The sequence below is a fragment of the Acanthisitta chloris genome, unplaced genomic scaffold, assembly GCF_000695815.1.
Source record: "Acanthisitta chloris isolate BGI_N310 unplaced genomic scaffold, ASM69581v1 scaffold6873, whole genome shotgun sequence".
Lineage (NCBI taxonomy): Eukaryota > Metazoa > Chordata > Aves > Passeriformes > Acanthisittidae > Acanthisitta > Acanthisitta chloris.
Genome location: NW_008664271.1, coordinates 41,063 through 57,091, shown reverse-complemented (window position 1 = coordinate 57,091; position 16,029 = coordinate 41,063). Strand labels below are relative to the sequence as shown.

The 16,029-nt window shown below is 38.3% G+C and overlaps 1 protein-coding gene across 1 annotated transcript in view; it reads left to right on the top strand.

Moving 5' to 3' along the window:
* Positions 1-268: 268 nt before the first annotated feature.
* The window catches only part of LOC103798989 (kinesin-like protein KIF26B), a gene marked incomplete at both ends in the record, with an annotated part of 29,600 nt that continues 13,839 nt past the window's right edge, over positions 269-16,029 (top strand). The window contains one exon of the mRNA XM_009071280.1: positions 269-802. Within this exon, the coding sequence (XP_009069528.1) occupies positions 269-802 (534 nt within the window). The remainder of the gene's footprint in view (positions 803-16,029) is intronic.

Sequence of the window (16,029 nt, the reverse complement as noted above, 5' to 3'; positions counted from 1 at the left end):
TCTCTGCCATGCATTGAAACTTGCAGTGGAATTAAAATGTTTGCCACTTATCAGTAAAGTAAAAGAATTTTCTCTTTCCAACACAACCTGGTTTTTCAGTTTTGTTCAGCTCTGCTGCTGGCATATGTTGACTGTATCTAATGGCCTTTGTTTGCATTCTAAGCTTATCTCATAAACTGGCTTTTGAAATGCAGTAATAATGTTTCACTGTGGTGACCATGGTTAAACATTTCTCTTCTGTCCCCCCTTTCCCTTCTCTGTTTTTTAGGACCCAGGTTTCTCTTCGGTGATTCATGAGAAGCTCCAAGTTCCCAATACCATTCGTAAGGCATGGAATGAGAAGGACAACAGATGTGATGTTTGTGCCACACACCTGAACCAGTTGAAGCAAGAGGCCATTCAGATGGTGCTGACCTTAGAGCAAGCTGCCAACTCAGAACATTACGATGCCTCACCAGGCTCTCCCCCACCTCTCTCCAATATCTCCGCATTAGTGAGTCCCCGGCACATGGGCAGCCTGCAGCCCAGGGACTGGGCATACGTGCCGGCTCCTTATGCTACATCTAATTATACAAGCTTTGTTGCCAACAAACACAGTGGAAAACCCAACAGTCTAGGAATTGGCAATGGGGTGGAGAAAAAAAATGGCTCTCCTGGACACCAAGCCAAGGTCAGCTTTCAAATGGCCACCAGCCCCAGCAATGGTAATGTTCTCAACTCTGTGGCTATCCAGGCCCATCAGTACCTTGACGGCACCTGGTCTTTGTCAAGAACAAATGGAGTCACTTTATATCCCTACCAGGTAAGTATTTTCAAGTAACAGAACATCTCCTTCCTTCCCACTGAAGCTAATGCTGCTTGCTTCTGTGGGGTTGAAGTTGAACCGTTTGTGTAGTGGGCACCAGAACAAGGAGAGCTATAAGGCCTGTTTCTGTGATGGGGCATTGAGTTGGGAGAGACACAGGTTACAAGCAGTATTAATTTGAACACCTTTTATTAATTCAGCTGTTGTTAATAACAGCATGGAGCTGTTGTTTCTAAATAGCAGATAACTAATCATACAGTATATGCAATTATTTGCTCACACAGTTCTCATTCTTGCTCAGAATACTCAGTTGGAGAAACAGCTGGGAGCCAACCACACTTGTTTGCTCCCAAGTAGAGAGTGGCACTAGTGCACCAGTGACTTCTGAGTTGGTATTCAGAAGTGACCCGGAAGGTCTTTGGTTTAATCATATGTGTATATGGTGCTTTAACTACATATAGCAGGTGCTGACTTCATTGACATGTTTTAAGTTACATGCATTCTTGATGCTAGGGTGTACTGGTGGCTGCTTGAAAGTTCATCTGGTCCTTGGTGTTTTGACTTTTATCAGTTCTCATGGATTCGAGAGGTCCAGTCATCTCCAGATATTAGCAGTTCTGGGAGATTTTCGTTTTACTTTCTGGCATGTTCTTTTCCTCCTCTTTGGCCTGCTGTTTCCCTGTACACCACACCAGTAAATACTTGTAGAACCCATCCACACCAGATGGCACAGAAGAAACTTTTGAATGACAAGAGGTGTGCTTTCTGATGCACTTATTGCAGGTGGTGGGATTTTCAGAGTACCCAAGCATTTGCAGATTGTGACATAAGCCTATTCTTTCCCTGTTCTCACGACCATCCTTGTTGGCTTCCTTAGGTGTACATAATAATAACTTTGGAAGTTGGTCTTTCTACTAAGTTATGAACATTTTGCAAGATAGATCCCTAAATTAATATTTAACTTTTATTAGTATGAGTAACTGATATTACAGCCAGAAAAAAAGCAACGTTATTCATAAGCATTAAGATATTGTCATGCACAAAAGCAAACTAGGTAAAACCAGAAGTGAACTACAGTTATTTTATCTGGAAAATATGTGACTTTATAGTTTTGTGGATTTATGCTCTAGTGAACCTGAATCACATTTGGGTAGGTCAGTATGTGATCATAGTTTTGATCTAAGAAAAATCCGACCTAAGTTTGATCTAAGAGCAAAAAAAACCTAAACAAAGAATTCACATTAACAAATCTGAATAATTATTATTTGTATTAGGAAAATTAGTTAGGTTTTATTGCTTTCACAATCTCTTAGGTTCATCTTTTGTGGAAAATGTTTTTTTGTGTTTACTTTTTCTAGTGTTCATGGTTCCTAGATGATTAATTTTGTCTTAAAAATATTCACTGAGGAGAATCTAATGTTCAAAATTTTTCAGACTGATTCTGTAGTTTGACTCCATTTAAATTAAGGACTCTTCCCTACCCTTTCACTGATCTTGAAATAGGAAAAATGCCTGCTTTCCAGACTCCCCCACCAAAGAAAAAAACCCAGGCTATCACAAAACCCAAACCAAAACCCCAACAGCAGAACAAACAAAAAAAATCCCAAACAAACCTAGAAATGTTGCTCTGTGATAGACTGTTGATCATAAATTTCATTTTTTTCTTGAAGAGTCTACTTTCAAATGTTAAAATTCTCAGTATACTCAACCATCACATTTAATTCTCCAGTTGAGAAATAACAATGTCTTTAAACACACTGAAAAGATTTTAGTGTTTGTTTATGTAGTATCTGTATCAGACTGGGAATTAGTCAAGTAAGAAGAAAAACTTTGAATAGTAATTTAACTGTAATTTCAAATACTGGGAAGATGCAAGCTTTGCCTTTTTGCTTTTGTGTACAGAAACCAATCTTATTTGCTGCACATTTTCAGAACATTTTAGATATCTGTCCCACATATTTTTGTTATGTACTTACAGTTACAAGACTGCTGGGGAAGAGCACTAGGATCTGTTATCTTAATTAGAACCCCTCATGATTTGAAGGTGAATTAAAAAAGTGGTGCTAGCTACTTACTTGTGAACGTCTACATGTTAATTAAATTTTCTTGCCTCCCCTTAAGAATAGTGACTAGAAAAACCTTACTGTGCATTAGCTGAGCGGAATAGAAAATTTATTGGGATAAAAAGCCTCGCACTTCACACAGAAGTGCAGTACCCTTCTACATCATGATCTTGTTAAATAGGTGTGCAGGGAGAAGTCAGTCCCATGGCTCTAGACTTAATGGTGCCTGTGGTAGACACCTCCCATTGTAAATTAACTTTTGCTAGACAGTCTAGATAACTTGACAGAAATGGTTGAGTACTTTGAAAACTGACTGATTTCCTCTTTAAAGTATTGTCAAAAAGAGAAAACATTAGTTTGAAAGTGGCATCCTGTGCCTCAGAATTGATTCACTGCAATTTTAGGCACCAAAACCCCTTCTTACAATTAAAAGTTCTAGGATGTTATTCCTTTCATAACATCTTCCCTTCCAGAATGTCTGAAATTTTAATCTTGTTATTGGAAATGAATTACAACTTTTGTTTCAGGTCTAGTAGAAAAACAATAAAAATTTAAAAAAACAAAGGGAGTATTGTGATATTATATGGCTCAGCAGCTACAGCAGTATAGGACAAGTCTTAAATGATACACCACTACTCAATTAATTTTGCAGAAATAGCCCTTGCTATCAGGAGTAAGTAAAAGAAATGCATTTTTACATTACCAGATTTAGTAATGCATGATATGTTTAAAATCTGAAAAATAGAAGTAATAATGCTGTCTTTAACTGAAGATGCATAAGAAGGTTTCTAAATATTTTATGGAAGCATTATTGGAACTAGTCACTGGAATCTCCTAAGAATGTCAGAAAAATAACTGCTAAGATTTGTTTAGGCAAAACTGATTCCTCCTGGAGGTTCCAAGATGGTGTAGGTGACCCCATCAGTCCCCCCGTCCCTGTTGTATGTGATTCCATATTTACTCATTCCTTGAAACAGAAACAAAGATCAGGTTCTAAAGACCTGTGATGTCCCCTAGGCTTGACTCACAAGAGGCCGAATCAAATAAAAATAGAAGTAATAATGCTGTCTTTAACTGAAGATGCATAAGAAGGTTTCTAAATATTTTATGGAAGCATTATTGGAACTAGTCACTGGAATCTCCTAAGAATGTCAGAAAAATAACTGCTAAGATTTGTTTAGGCAAAACTGATTCCTCCTGGAGGTTCCAAGATGGTGTAGGTGACCCCATCAGTCCCCCCGTCCCTGTTGTATGTGATTCCATATTTACTCATTCCTTGAAACAGAAACAAAGATCAGGTTCTAAAGACCTGTGATGTCCCCTAGGCTTGACTCACAAGAGGCAGAATCCAAGTTTGCTAACAAGTGTTCCTTTTGAAAAAACAGGGAATCAGAGGCAGGGAAATGGAATGGATCAATCTCAAACAAAGAGCATGGCCCATTAAAACTGTTCTGTGAACACTGGAATGCTGAAATGCTTACCTGGTCAGGGTAGAACTGACCCCTTTCTGTTTAATATAAGTAGAAAAATACCAGGCAAAATTCAATAGAATTTGATCCAGACTCTGAAAATCATGCTCTTTCAGTGCTCAGGGCAGGTAGTTTGTATACTCTGTGGATCAGACTGTTTTAACACTTGTAAGGGCACCTGTTGATCTCCCTATCACTCAAAGGGATTTCAATCCTTCCCTGAAAAAGCTCCATTTAAATTGGTGAGGTTTTACTTCAGAAAGGCTGTAATTCTTTGTGCAGCTGCTGATGTGAATTACAGGATACCACAGTGTTAAGTACATTTCTATTTCTTGCCAGGTATTACATAGCACTTCTAAAGAAAAAGAAATATTTGGGCCTAGGGTACGATGTAGGAGCCAAAAATCTAAATTTATTGATGAAATGTTTTCTTGTTGTAATTTCGGTAGAGAATGTGATATTAAATTGAATGCATAACACTTCTATTACTTTTTTACCCAGAGCTGCTAAAGTAGTTAAAACAAAAACACCATGTTAAAGAACAAGATTTCAGTCCTTAGTAGTTCAGAATGATTTAGGGTTTGATTTCAAAGGAAAAGGAGTTGAAAATAGTGACTGAATTATGTTGGTTGCACTAAAACAGTTTTTCTAGAGTCAAAGTAGTCCGTTAATTTACTAAAATATTAAATTAACTGCATGGTTCTGGTGTGTTTGTGTGGCTCTAAACAAAGAGCATGGCATGAATTGCATCATGGTGTGAACTGCAGGACATAGAATGGTGGACATTCCCTCCGTCCTCTAGTTACCCTCTTGGATCTGTGAAAGAATCTTTTCATGTCTTTAAGTAGATTATTTCAAAAGGCAAACAAGAAGAAGTTTAGTACAGCATGTTTGGTAGATTTGAGTGACAGGAAGGTAAGAATGAACCTGAGAATTGGAGAAGGTCAACTGTTTCAGGAACAATTTGAGCCATGAAAGGGAAGGATGTGCAACAGAAAACATAGTTGTTGATGTGGGTGAGCACCTCCTGCTCCTGACCTTGAGGCTATGAAGTTTGATTTTGTTAAGGGAAAAGATTGGGGCATTGTGAACATAACGATATTCACAGAAAAAAGTGTTCCTCTCTTCCCTGGACTTAAAAAAGACTCTTTTGACCAAAAGTTTGGAAAATGAGATCTTAAACTACTGAGAGCCTCTTGGCCCCAGGCATAATGATCTCAAGCCTATTCAGATTTATCAAAGGCTTTGTTTGTGTACAATTGATGAAAGCCTACAGTGCTTTCTGTTTCTTCTTTATATATAACGTGTGTTTAGAAGAACACTGTTCTCTGAGAAAGTACCAGCTTGTTCTGGAGCTTTGCAGTGATGAATGATTTGTTTAGAGTTTACTTAGGTCACAGCTGTCTCATAACACATCAGTTCATTCAGGCACAGGCTTTTAAGAAGAAAATGGTAATGATTAGAGTTGGGTGCAAGATGGAGAGTTCAGATACAGAGCCAATCCCTGTGTGTGGTGTATTCCCATCCCCACCCCAAGTTTTCACTGTCTAATTTATTTCTTTTCCATTTGCTGCTGCTTCTGTTGCCTCTTAAATTGTTCAGCGGGATAAAGCTAAAATGTTAATGATTGCTACATCGGTGCCAGGATAATTTTAAGTAGCTTCTAAAGTATATAATGCAAGGTACAGAAATCAAGTTACTTGCTCCATCTGCAGACTAACAGGTGTCTTCCCCAAGTTTTCACTGTCTAATTTATTTCTTTTCCATTTGCTGCTGCTTCTGTTGCCTCTTAAATTGTTCAGCGGGATAAAGCTAAAATGTTAATGATTGCTACATCGGTGCCAGGATAATTTTAAGTAGCTTCTAAAGTATATAATGCAAGGTACAGAAATCAAGTTACTTGCTCCATCTGCAGACTAACAGGTGTCTTCTATAATTGTTCTATGCTTCCTAGAGCCAGACTTGTTTTACCAAAGCATCTTAGCAATAAAAGAAAAGATTTGTATTCTGACCTTTCTAGTACCATGTTCTTATGCAACCACACACAATGCACTGAGATACCTAATGCAGGAGGTATTTTGCCTTTGTGCAGTCAGGTTTTGGTCCAGAATCTTTTGGATGGCTTCTGCTTCAGTAGCAGTTCAGTTGCTATATATATAAGATCCCCATCTGAGTGTAGTGGCTCCCTGAACATAATAGGAAACTTTTTGTTCCTCTTACTGTGAGCTCAAGAAATGTGTGGAAATTCTTGCACTGGTTGTTTTTTTCTTCTTTTTTTTTTTTTTTTTCTTTTCATTCTGTGACCTGGACTTTTGAAATAAAGTGATTCCATAGGATGACTGTACACTGAAAGTGCAGAAATTTTATTTATAAAGATTGACTGGGCTAAGAAACAGATTGTCAAACATTCATCAGCACTGAAATTATATCCATGCTTAATTACCTCTGTTGCCCTCTTTGCCCATGCATTAGTTATCTCTGAAGTAGCTTTCCTCTGACTAAAAGCCTTTTTAAACCAAGTCACTAATAATTAGATATGACCCTACTAAAGTCAGTGTATGTCATCAGCTGACATTTTGCTATGATTGTTTGATCATTCAATTTGTATATTACAGGAGTTGGCTATTTGAATTTCATTCCTCCTGTCCACCCCCTCAACTAACAGCCCAGTTGTATATTGATTTTCTAGTATCATCAAGAGGGGAAACTGAATTGTATGTGAACTGTAGGAGAGGTTTCTTTTTTTTTTTTGCATTACTGTGGTGTGATTTGATCTCTTACGGCATTTTTATGCATGGCTTAATGACCTTAAAATCATTACTTTTCTCCTTCATGATACTGGAGTGACCAAGGGAAAAAAGAGGTAAAGGGTATCCCATGGACTGAAAAGAGCTAAATAGGCTTATCCTGTGAGTATGAAAACCCCATGACTCAATTGTGATGTGGGGAAAAAGCTGGACTATTACCAGGAGTGAGTTAATCCTGTAAATTAGCAAAAGCCACAATTAGTGAGGATTTGGAGTCTTGGTTTCCTTCCCTGCTCTGTAGCTTAAGGATTTTGTCCACATGTGAGCCTAGTTTCTTTTCTGAAATAATAGCTGTGCTGATTCCTTGCGTCACTGAGCAAAAATATAAACTGAGAGGAGGAGCGATGTTTTAACAGTGAGAAAAATGATGTAGATATGGGTTGTATAAAGGGGGAAGACAAGCTGATACACGGACAAAAAATTGTCCTTTTGTTTCTTATGATGTAAATAAGGTAGCATGGAACAAGAGAGAAAAATGGTCAGCTCCTGCTTTATTTCATAGTTCAAGAACATGGAGAGTTAAGTTAAAAGACAGCCAATTTGGGAGAGGATACTTAATCAGAGGGACTCTTTGTCCCTCTCTTTTGAAAGTGAATGACTGGTGCTCTGTTTTAGATGGAGGCCTTTGATAAATGGATTAGTGAAAAGTGCTTTTCCAACAGTTTCTACAGCATTGTCAGAGTTCAATGTAAGTCTTGTACATTTCAGAATTCTATTAATTGTAAAAAATATGTTTCTTACTCAAGTGTGTGGAGTTTCATAGCTTCTACAAACTCTCTTGCGTTGAGTCATTCATATGAGCAGCATGTTGTTCTTTAATGCTGTATGAAGATTCAGTCTTGTGGCTGATATTTCTCCTGCGTCTTACTATTATTCAGCATTTGTTGCAAGAAGAGAGGAAATAGAAATGTACTAAAGCAAGGGTAGCTCATTCATATCTGTCATTCAGATTCTGTACTGGAGGTCAGGAAGCTCTGCAGAGGCATCTGGAAAGGCTGGATCAATGGGCAAGGCCCATCAGTGTGAGGTTCAACAAGGTGAAGTAGTGGGTCCTATGTTTGTGCTCCAGGCACACAGGTAGAGCAGCTTGAGAGTTGCTCAGCAGGGGAGGGTCTTTGGGGTGCTGGTTGACAGCCAGCTGAACATGAACCAGCAGTGTGCTCAGATGGCCAAGAAGTCCAATGGCATCTTGGCTTGTATCAGAAATAGTATGACCAGCAGGACCAGGACAGTGATTGTCCCCCTGTACTCGGCACTGGTGAGGCCACATCTCACATACCGTGTCCAGTTCTGGGCCCATCACTTCAAGAAAGGCATTGAGGTGCTGGAGAATGTTCAGGGAAGGGAAGCAGAGCTGGGGAAGCTTCTAGAAAACATGTCTTATGAGGAGTGGCTGAGGGAGCAGGAGTTGTTTAGTCTGGGGAAGAGGAGGCTCAGGGGGACTCACTGTTGCATACAATGACCTGAAAGGTGATTGTAGTGAGGTGGGCGTTGGTCTCTTCTGCCATGTCTCAAGTGACGAGATGATAGGAAATGTCCTTAAGTTGCTCCAGGAGAGGCTCAGATTAGATTACTTTTTTTATTTCCCCCCCACTGAAGAGGCATTGCAATAAGTTGCCCAGGGAGGTGGTGGAATTCCTGGAAGTGTTTAAGAGGTGTCAGGATGTGGCACTTGCGGATATGATTTAGGGGTGATCATAATGGTGCTGGATTGAGAGCTGGACTACATGACCTTGAAGGTCTCTTCCAACCTTGATGTTTGTGTGATTGTGCAACTGAGATGGGGAAGAGGGGATGACAAAAGAATTAGAAAGCAATTTTTTTAGGAGTTTCCCATTAAATTCCTAAGGAATACCAACTCAAGACACAAATCAGTGTATTGTCTCATTGACTAAGACCTTTTTTTTTTCCACATTGTATTACATAAGCAGTACATTGTCTCATTGACTAAGACCTTTTTTTTCCCACATTGTATTACATAAGCAGTACGTAGAATTAAGATTAGATTTGGAAAAATATTTTTTTTTTACTCTTTGTAAAATCCTGTTCTAGCCTTTGATTATTGCTTAGTAAAACATTTGAGCCTTTAAATATCAAGAACTGTGTTACTATACTAAAAAATAAATTTACGAAGTCTTTTGCTTTGGTGCTATGCTGTGCTTATGGGATGTAAGGAATAAATGGCTAGAGACTTGTGTAACTCTGAAATGTGATTCTACACAGCTAGCATGTAAAACCTTTTTTGTCATTCCCTAAAGTGCTTCTGAAATGGTGTCAGAAATGGAGCATGAACTTCTCTGTTGGGACAGCTCTCTTTAATTCAGTAGGTTTGAGTTAAATTGGTTGGTTCTTCCCTTATATTCCAAAGCATTGTGAATTTGAGAGGTGGGTGTTGTCAGATTGACTACGTTTGGGGCCAGACCCTCTTCTGTCTCACTCCAGGATAATTGCTTTGCAGTTGACATGGCTATATTGCTGTACTACAGATAAGAATGCCATCAATGTCTGTCCTATTAGATCCGATCAGCCAGAGTGTGAGAACAGCTGTGGTGATAGGAGTAAGTATGGTGTCTTGCACTCATAGTGGACTCCACTTCCCTTTTGGGTTGGTGGATAGGGAAGCTTTCTTTTTCCATACTCCTCTAGTCTGACTCCACACTGAAGAGTTTGTTGAAACTGCTTCTCTTGACAGATGAAAGCAGAAACCTGATTGTCCAGCATCTTTTCAACTTTGAGTGTGCCTAGAGGTGTTTTATGAAGAATAAGGAAGGATTGCATCTGTACTGGGGTGAGAAAGCACCATCTTGGCTAATGCAAACATCTTGAAGTCACACATTTCACTCCCACCTAACCTCTCAAGTTTAATTCAGAACTGCTCCTAAGGTTAAATGGAAAGGGACAGTAATGAACTCTAGTCTTCCAAGGGGTTGGTTGGTGCTCATTGTGCTTAATGTTACTTGCAAATCTCAGCAGAAGCATCTGTAGTTCTTCCTTATGCAAGAGCACTAGAATCACTGTCACTTTTGTCATTAAGGTATCTGAGGACTTGGGTTCTATAAACAAGGAAAGTTTCAGGTTTGACTGGTAGATGTGAACGTAACTGACTGAGCTGCAATCAGTGCAAGGTCACAGTTATATGAATGGGTGTGTAAGTGAAGGGTTTCTGTCATGACAGCTCTTTGAATCAAATACGTGCATCTGGCAGCTTTACTTCAAACTGATGCTTTTTTAACTTGTGAAAGTGGCATATATATCTAAATTATAAAACACACCTGTAATGTGAATCCTGCAATTTCTTTATGCCCTTTACTGCCCTATCTATTATTTTACAAAAAAATCAAGGCTATTACTAAAAGCAGAGTTTAGGCCTAGTTTTGGAAAGATATTTCTATTTTAAAGCATAAAGAGAGATATATTCTTTCCTGTAAGAGTGAGATAGCCAATAGATAGGATTTGTTACTGTTTTCCTTCCTGCTAGGGTTTAGGCTGTTGAGGCTAGTCAGTGTTGTTGGACTTAATGCAAATCGTAAGTATAACGACCTCTGTGTTTTATTCTCATGTATTTTCTCAGTTACTGCAGTTCAACATAAAAGATGGAAAATTAATTCAAGTGCAATTATAAAAATTATACAGATTGTATCAGAAGAAAATGTATAGTAATGAGATACTACCAGTGCTTAATTGATCAGTGTCTCTGACCCCTGAAGTCTTTGAGTGAAGTTCATTGCCAGTGTGCAGGAGGTAAAAATGGATGTGACATGGTTCTCTATTGTATAATACAGATATGTTAGTGATCAGGGACAGGACTGACAGGGAAAATGCACTCAGAAAACTTTGTCTACATTTGGACCAGCTTCTGTGAAAGTCATTGTGAAGAGTCTTGGAATGTTAGGTTGGTTTAACTGAGGCTTAATTTGTAGGCTTGTGGAGATTTCTGATTTCTTTTGCTTTGAAGTAATGTAAACAAAAAATATAATTGTTTGTCCTGTTCAGCAAATAACATAACCAGATACTGTTCAGGTAACTTAGGAGAACAACATAGCAAAGGGTTCCTGGCCATGCATGAGGCCTCTCTAACAAATTACAGGAGTGTAAGAGGGTGTCCTAGAGGTTATCTATTCTACTTTAATTTTAAATGTAAATGCTAAATGAGGGATCAAGTTGTTGTCATGTACCTAAGTGCTTTGGAGGGAAAAATCTAGTTCTCATGTTACTGGCTTTTCATTATTTTCTGTCCTTAGTCATCACAAGGGTCTTTGCCTCTAATGCTGATGATCTACTGAGTGCTGTCTTGCACTTCAGAACCTTTGTAAAGATCCTTTCAAACACCACCAGAACCTAGCTTATTAAAATTTATTTCTGTTTATAGAAAGATAGGTGAAATGCAGACACCTGGCCTGGGATAGGAGCCTCTGAAAAGGGTCTTGAGACAGAGGTTATGTATGTGCAGGTTATGTAGGTGATGAGATTTTTTTTCAAGTTCAGTGATGTGGATTTCTCTTCCTTTTTGTTGTGGTTTAACCCCAGCTAGCAACCAAGAACCAAGCAGCCACTCACGCACTCCCCCACTGATGGGATGGGGGAGAGAATTGGAAAGGTAAAAGCTAGGAAAACTCATGGGTTGAGATAAAGACAGTTTACTAGGGAAAGCAAAAGCCACACACACAAGCAAAGTGAAACAAGGGAATTAATTCACTGCTTCCCATGGGCAGGAGGTGTTCATTCATCTCCAGGAGAGCAGGGCCCATCACGCATAACAGTTACTTGGGAAGACAAACACCATCACTCCGATTGTCTCTCCTTTCCTCCTTTCTCCCACTTTATTTACTGAGCATTATGTCATATGGTATGGATTATCCCTTTGGTCAGGTTGGGTCACCTGTCCCAGCTGTGTCTCCTCCAACCTCCCATGCACCCCTAACTTCCTTGCCAGCGTGGCAGTACAGATAACAGCAAAGGCCTTGGCTCTGTGTAAACTCTGCTCAGCAATAACTAAGGCATCTCTGCATTATCAACCCTGTGCCCTGCACAAATCCTAAACATAGCCCCATACTAGGCACGGTGAAGAAAGTTAACTCCACTTCAGCCCAAACCAGCACACTTTTCTACTCACTGCTTAATCACTTTGTCATATATTGTGAATATTTGCTCCTTCTCGCTGCCGTCTGAATGTTTTGTCTCTGAAGCGGGTATAATCGGCACTGGTGCAAGCAGCCGTTACTTCTGTGGCCCCTAAGCACCTTATGATATAATGAATATGAATAATAAAGCACCTTATTCCTCCTTTGTTCTCCAGTAAAGGTAATTTCAAGTGTGGCAGTAGAGGATTATTTGGTTTGATTTCCTGTAGAGTGTAAGAGAGCAGGAGTGCACCTATTAGTCATAAATGCTTAACAGAAATACTAGAAAACAACAGTAACATTTTGTTAATGCTGTTGCTGCTAGTATTGTGCACAATTTGAATACACTGAGTAGAAATGCCTCTTCATAATTTCTTGGAGAATCTGTAGATAGTACCACAGAAAGCCAAAGGACCTAGCAGTAGCCACAATTCTACTACAGCAAGAGAATGGTTTGCACTTAGGTAATTAGAGAATTTGCTTCCAAGACTTTTTAAATGTTACATGGATGTGGAGGAAAATGAAATTTCAGACAGAAAACTTGTAATGTAAACTCAGCTGGTGTGGTAATTGTATAATATTTTGCAGACTTTAAAGCCTATTCCTGTAAAAGGATCAAAAATACTTATAGCAAGGAAACAAATTGTGTTATGCTAAGAAGTGGATGTACAGGAAAGTGGAAAGATATGCCTGAGATGGCTGCAATGCAGTTTGTGAAGAGTTGAGAAAATAGCCTCTTCTCCTGTTATGCTCAGGGCAAAAAGGGACATCTTGTCATTTCATATGTCGAGGTCAGGTTTTTCTGTGTCTGCCTGAAAGAATCAATATCAGAGTGGATTATGAAACAGAGAAATTATGAGGTCTCAGAACAATTTGTAAAACTTTGGTAACAGAAGGGACTGACTAAAAATATCTTGCTGGTTGATTGTTTTTTTTATCTTCAAATATAGCTTGAGCTGGAATTTTTATCAACTGCACAGAGTTCATACACTCTGCCTTTCACAACAAGCCGCTACTGTGCTTTCTGAGAAGAAAAGAAACTTGCAAATACAGAATTTGCTTTAGAGGGATTCACTTGAAAGCATGCCCTTGGGAAAGGAAAAGGCTAGAAGTTTTTAAATTGACCTCTGAAGTTTTTAGGTTTTAGCTACATTGAAATATAGTCTTTCAAAAAAGCTCCTGAGCCCAGGATATAGCTTTCTTTTTGTTTACTCTGCCTTAATTTCTGCCTTAAGAGTAGTTCAGAAAATACTAAAATACTGTTGTTCTCCTGCAATGCTCTTTTTTTCCTCCTACAGAAGACTCTGTAATGCTTTTCTGCTGGAAAATTGAGCTTTGAAGCAGTAATTTCTTTTTCTTGAATTTTTTTATAACCATCTTATTCCTGTGGGATAAGAACCCCATGTGGATTGAACCCACTGTCTGTAGGAGATGCTCTGCAGGGGTGGGTGTTTTTGAGTTTTAGACCTCTGGGTTGCTTGTAGGGCTGATCTGCACCTGTTTCACATGGCTTCTGCCCCTGTGGCCATTGTGAGCCGAGCTGCTTAGTGGTAGAAAGTATTTTGAGAATTATCCCTGAATTTACTGGTTTAATTGTATAGTCTGGGAAATTTAGTGGTTTAATGCATAAACACATTCACTCCACTTCTGATATTTTTTGCGTGCATCCTTAGTCTCTTTATTTGTGCATGCATGTATTTATGAATATACACACACGAACAGATCTTTCTTTCACTTAATTTCCTCTAGGAAAGACTCCTCTTCTGCTTCTCCAAACAAAATTGGTGATAAACTCCAGAATAGATTCTGATCTGAAATCAAGTTCACTCCATGGGTGACAGAGCATCATCATGATTTTTCCTTTTAGTGACTGTAATCCATTCTGCTGATATTAAGAAAATCAAAGAATCAGAGTTCTGAAATCTAATGTTGTAGAAAGGGAGAGTGTTTCAGCCCCTCCTAAGAATACACAGTAAGCAGCCGTTCTAGAAGTGTTTCAGGCTTGGTTCATAATTATCCTGCATATGGAGTAGTGCTCTACATTTTCTATCTGGTTCATGCCCATCTTGTATTCCCTTTGTCCTAAAGTCAAAGTCTGTGCAAGATGACTTAGTAAATGCCTATAGTATACCTTGTGAAGAGACACGTGAGATGTTTTTCTTCAGTTATATAGATTATAGCACTGCACTTCCACTAACCTGCAGTCAGTAATCCTTCTTTTGTCATGTCACTATGGAGCAGCAAATCAGATCATAATGCACTATTAAAAAGCTAATTTAAACAGAATAAAGAATTCCTTTCAAAAATTGATTTAAGAGTAACAAATGAAACTTTTACATTGCAAACTCACTAACAAGTTGAAGGGGAAAAATTCCAAACATTTCAAGTGCAAATAAAAATTCTTTGGAGTAAGCAAAAATTAAAACTGAAGATAACAATGAGACATTTATTACAGTTCAGAATGGTTTACTAGAGTTCAGTATCATTTCAGATGATGTGCTGGATTGTTGTTATATTTGGACTTCATTAAATGCATTTAATTAAATCAATTGTAAATGTTTTATTCCCAATGGGTCAGTTAATATAATCTTGCTCTTTGCTTGTAAAATATATCAACCATTTGCTCGTGCACTAACTTTAATCACTGTTTATTTTTTGACCCCAGTGAAGTGCATTTTGTCAGCTTAGTTTATTGTGCAAATGTCTTGGGGCAATGATTTTTGTCTGTCCTACGTAGAAGAAACTATATTCATTGTCACTGTGTTAAAAATAATAAAAGAAGAGAAATGCAATTTGAAGTTCATTTAGGCTGACTTTAATGAGAAAGTAATAAATGTAGCTATAAGACTTGACTATATACTTTCAGACAATGATTAAAAATAGCAACTGTTAGTAGTAAAAATTAGGAAATAATAAGCCTACAAGGAGGCAAAAATTAAGAAAATGATAAGGGACTTAGATGATTCACAAAGTATATGTCTACCTGAAATTAATGCAGTACAGAGACAGGCAGTAGTTTATAACAAACTGGAAGAACATGTGTATGTACTGTGCTGTATGTGTATGTATGTGCTATGTGTGTACTGTGAGTAAATTTTGCTGTGAAAGTATACACAAAGTGTACCTATGAGTAAAGAGTAAATAATAGGCAGTATTTACTGTGCACAGTGCATTCCTGAATGAAATACATTAGGCAAGATGATGCATAAGACTTTGCTTATGACTGTCTTGTATTTGTCTTTTACAGCCTTTCTCCTAGACAAGAAATCATACAAGATCATTAAAGCTGTATGGAATCAACCCTTGGTTTGATCCAAGTTCTGTTTTACTGGAAAATAATCCCTGATCAGTCAGGTTATTATTTGTCCACTCAAAATTTTCATGATAGGTTATACTGACGGAATTTGAAGGTATTTAATCTCTTGAGGATTGATTGTCATATGTTAGTGCTGCAGGTTATGGATGTTCAATTGTTCTCTCTCCTGCCTTTTCAGGAAGAGCTGCAGAGCATAGCCAGACTGAAGTCCTTGCCCCTTCCTCTCTATAATTAATTTTTCAGAACTGTGCAAGTTTGAAAACATGCATGTCTTTAGCTTATATCTTCCAAGCTGATCACTGATTTTTTTTCTTTAATGCTACCTGGGAAAAGTAAGAGTTATGTCTCACCATTGTCTAAAAAGAGTAATCTAAAATAAATGATGAGGGGAAAATATTGTTCCTCATCTGACCTTATTTAGGTGGTCAGTGGAGATAGGGACTGGTATT